The 4,890-nt window shown below is 38.4% G+C and overlaps 1 protein-coding gene across 1 annotated transcript; it reads right to left on the minus strand.

The window, feature by feature from the left end:
• Positions 1–2,082: 2,082 nt before the first annotated feature.
• On the minus strand, positions 2,083–2,886 carry LOC137734401 (F-box protein FBW2-like). The gene has a single exon (XM_068473676.1). It carries the CDS (start codon positions 2,884–2,886, stop codon positions 2,083–2,085), a length of 804 nt encoding a protein of 267 aa, XP_068329777.1.
• Between the last annotated feature and the right edge of the window lie 2,004 nt (positions 2,887–4,890).

Genomic DNA, 4,890 nt, shown 5'->3' on the forward strand with positions numbered 1-4,890 from the left:
ATAAGTATGTAAATATATTGTAAATATTGAGAATCCTTTATTAGGAAGGATTAATTGTTGTGTCCTTTATTGATTATTGTTTTCATATAGAATAAGGATTGTATTTGTATATATTTCAAGGAAGTAAAACAATGAAAATTATCCTGTAAAATTCCATTGCTTCATTCATGGAAGGGAGAATACAATCTCTGCAAGATAGACCTAAACCCAACCAAAATATAAAAACATAAAACCCTACATAAGAAAAGCAAGACTTAAAATAAAAACAGGCTCAAGCAAAGAGAGAGCAACAACCCAATACATAATGGGATGCTCACATGCACTTAGGCTTGTAGACAAAGTAAGAAAACACAACATCAAAGCCACGTCGCTGCCACCACCGCAACAGCCGCCATGAAGGAATACATCGCCCCAAACTGAAGAAAGCACCCTAACCAAAAGCTAGATCTAAGAAGGTTGTGCAGAATCCATCCTGGAAGGTGTAGTTGAGAGAATGAAACATCAAACATCATGTTAAATTGTTTATTGCTTATTGATTGAGCAAAAAACTTGAAGTAATTCCCGCCAATCACATAAACAAAACAAAACCACATGTTAATCAGTCATTTATTTATTGCTTACAATTGAGCGAGGAATCGGCTTGTAATTGTACTTGTTAATGTCCACCTTCTGCTACAAAACCTACAAAATCGAATTGGTAACTGCCAAAATCAATCAAAAAGCTCTCAAAAACACTTTTCAACTGCTTATGGCTTTTGGCTTATTTGAAAGCTTGTACCCTGAGCTCTTCCTCGAGAGACGTCTTCTTTGGTTTGTAGGCGTCAACGGGTCCCGTTCTGGAAAGTGCATTTCGGCTCTCGTTGATCTCCCACTCCATCGTCCTTCGCCTTCGCGATGTCCTTGCTTCCTTGAATCCTGTGACCGAGCCCCACCATGCCCCACACTGTGAGATCATCGGAAGGCCGTACCAGATAAATGGGTGTCTTCCTCAAGGGCAGTGTTGAGGGGAAGCGAAACGTGCAATTGCACTAGACCCCAAATTTGAAGGGACACCAAATTTAAAGGGCCCCCAATATTTTTTGACATCTGAAATTTATATGTAACAATGGTATATATTAAAAAATTACTTTTATTAGTACTTTAAAATCTCGTTGTACACTTTTTATAAGTGTAAATTTTTTTTTTTCTAATATAAAAATTTGGAGTGCACAATGAGATATTTGAAATGCCAACAACAATACTCTAAAGATGATTTTTTTTTCAAAGTTTTTATATAATAATGCTATATATTCAGGTGAAACTTTAAAGTTAAGAGTTTTTAAAGGTTTTTTTTTCTTGTTTAGTCGTTTAAGATTGAACTGATTTGATTATTAGTGAAGGTTATGTTTGTAGACTTTTTATTTATTATTTAACAATATTTGTAAATTTACAATCAGTGAGTTCTGAAGTTTGTTGTGATTTAGGTTATTGTCTTCTAGCAATTATTTTTTAAAATCATTTTAAGGATGGGTCCTTTTATAAATTTCACACAAGACTCTAAAAATCTCAAAGACGGTCCTGGTCTCTGCCCCTATTGCTTGTACGTCGATGATTTGAGTGCAGTCATGGCAGCTTTTTATTTGTTGATGCTTGTAATCGCCACGCTCATCGGACCCAAAACCATTGCTAAAATGCCATTTGGCTTTGTTCAACAGTAAACCTTAAAAAAAGGGGTGTGATATCCACACATCCCATTTTACTTCTCACACACCTCTTTAATTTTCGGCCGTCGGATCAGATAAATTGATGAAGATCAACAGACAGAAATTATCAAGGGGTGTGTGAGAAGTAAAATAAGATGTATAGATAGCATACCCCTACAAAAAACTACTATGATTTAGATAACACACAGTCCAAACTTGGATATGGTAGATTTCGAACACACAACTTTAACTAACCGATCAAACTCACGTCTATGGTCCACATGCATATTAAAATAACGAAATGAATAATAATAAAACTAAAAAAGTCCAGTCTTTTATTTATTCCGATTTGGTCGGTATAGAACTGGTACACTCTTCTCTTTTTTAGCAATCTCGCTAACTAATCCAGGGCAATGACATGAACCAATGACCCATCCGACATACGCAACAGGTGCTCCTGGGCAAAAATCCTCGCCCCCCGACACAGAAACGTAGGAATCTCCGAAGCCAGCCGCAAAATCTCCTCGTCCTGCTGGTCGAACCCGACACACTCCCTCACGTCCAACAGCACCAGGTTCTTCATCTCCTTGAGCAGCATCACCATCAACTCCCTCGGGATCTGCGACCCTCTCAGAGACAGAAAGCTCAGGTTGGGCACGAATGTCACGATCGCCTCCACCACGCTTGGCCCGATCGCTGCATTTGTCAGCTGCATCCCAGCGAAGTTCTTGCAGCACTTGCCGACGTGCTGGAGGGTTTTGTGGATCGCGAACATGTAGTGGCTGAGGAGGCCAGGGATTTTCAGGAACCGGAGGCTGCCACTGCTGCGGTCGATGACCATTTTCATGAAATTCGTGATCGAGAAGTGTCGCCACAGAATGTCATTTTCGCGCGCGAATGTCCGGATGAAGACGTCGAAACGCTGATTTTCGGTTCGATTCGCCGTGGTCCAGGGGCGGTCCAAAACGGCGTCGTTGAGGCTGAAAGGATCGGTGACGTCGTCATTGGCGTCGGGGAAAATGATGCGCTCCCAGCAGGCGGGGTTTTTGGTGGCGCGGTACCAGGATTTGCACACGAACGGGATGAAAAGGAGGAGTGACTCCAGTCCGACTCGGATGAACACTTGAGCCAAACAGTTCTGTTCCATGTCCTCCCAGCTGCGGTTGAGGTTCCGCCGGTGGTTGAGCTTCCTCGGTCTGTCCATGGCGGAAATTGGGGGTTGTTGGATTTGGGGATTTGGGAAAATGGATTCCCGTGTCTGTCGCTGTCTAGGTTTGTTTTACTCGAGACAGTCAAGATTATGATAAGACGGCTGCTGGGTGCTAAAATCATATAAATACTCGGTCTTGTCGGAAACTTACCCACTAAGTTCGGCTAATTAGGGTTTTAGGTTTTTTTTTTAATTATCTCACTGTGTCTGAATTTCCCCAGTCGAGTTACTAATTTTCATAATTGGTTATGTGTCATGGACATAGAGTATAATATTAATCAGTGGATAAATTAGTTATAATTAATCAGTGGATAAATTACTTCTTTGTGCCGTATCAGAAACTTAAAGTGGGTATTGACGGCATTTTTAATTTATTGGATTCTTTTAAACGCTTGTATCAAGCTTCTGTAAGTTTTGATGGCATTTTTAATTTGCTGGATTCCTTTAAACGCTTGTATCAAGTTTCGAATTTTCTTTTTTAAAACAGAAGATAAGTTGTATAAGAAGAATTACCTCTTCAATTGAGTCACGTGGTGAGATTGATTGAAAAAACTCATAGTGGGTTTCATGAACATATTGTAAAAGTCCATTGAATGGATACACATGCTATAATATGAGTACGTCTGCGGGACATGGCGACTTAAATATGCAACCGCATTTAAATCTCCCTCTCAATTTACATCTGTTTGGACAAGTTTTGTAGTTTTTATTTAATGTGCATGTTCATATGGCTAGAGTGGATATGTAGCTGCATTTGAATCTCCCTTATACTATGTTTAGATGAGGAAATTTAAAACTAATTAATAAGAAATTACGCTTAAGGGAAGAAATGTTCTTGGTGGATGCAGCACCTGGGACCCCCAGAATTTGTATGCAAGATGAGCCTACCAAAGTGCCAATCAAACGAGCCGCCAGGTTTGAGAATAAGGTGGGATCCCTGAATGTAGTGGGCGGTGAATCACTGATAAAAAAAGCAGATTTTGGAGAGTTTCTTCATCGATGTAGTGGCCGGTGAATCACTAACCAAAGAGCGAGCAACCACCAGGTTCAAAATGATGGAAATAGAATTGACGGAATTCTATATTTTAGAATTTGTGAATTTCCTTGTTTGGCTAACCCAAAAAATAAATAAATAAATAAAATAAAATAAAATATTTGGAAATGACACCTATTTACATGAAGCTTAAACTTGGGAACTAGAGTTCCCAAATTCCAAGTTTTTTCTTTCATGTGAAAATTCTAAATTTTTATGTTTATGAATCCAAACAATAGAATTGAAGCATGTCAATTTATAAATTCTGATTTTTGTCAAAATTTCATGTTTATTTTCTTTGTCCAAACATAGTGTTAGTTAGGAGTGGAATTTATGCCAAATTACTATGCTAGCCATATCATGCCGATTTTGTGCCAATTGGTAATGGCACGGTATTGTACTAAACCAAAATTTTTTGGCATGATATTGTATTCGATACCATTACTGATCGTATAACCGCACCTTATAATATATATATATATATATATATATATTTATAATATTTAAGAAAAAGCCCTTCATTGCCTCTCATTCCTTCCACACTTTCTCTCTTCAACACACTCTATCTCTCATTCTCTACAAGGATTGGTGTTGGTCTTCTTGCCTTTGCTTGTTGCCTGTGGTTTCTCACTGCAGGGATTCTATTTGGGTTTTGTAATTTAGGCGACCATATATGAGACAAAGCGATAAAAATAGAAAGAAAAAAAAGTTTGCGCCCTGAATTCGATAGAAAAAAAAAAATCAAAATTGGGCCTAAAACAAAGTGGCAATTACCATTATCATGCCAACCGAACTAGTTGTCATATTGAAATTCGATATACTGAAAGTTTGGTATGGTAATGATAATAGATTTTGCCATATCAAAAGTTTGGTATGGTAATTGGTACGGGAGTTTAGGTACGGTAACCATACCGAAACCACCCCTAGTGTTGGTTTATATTTCACCTAGACAACTTTGGTAGGTT

The sequence above is a fragment of the Pyrus communis genome, chromosome 5 (assembly GCF_963583255.1).
Source record: "Pyrus communis chromosome 5, drPyrComm1.1, whole genome shotgun sequence".
NCBI classification, from domain to species: Eukaryota; Viridiplantae; Streptophyta; class Magnoliopsida; order Rosales; family Rosaceae; genus Pyrus; species Pyrus communis.

Bases quoted from the DNA above. Each gene is read 5' to 3' on its own strand.
- LOC137734401 (XM_068473676.1), bottom strand. From the start codon at position 2,886: ATGGACAGACCGAGGAAGCTCAACCACCGGCGGAACCTCAACCGCAGC.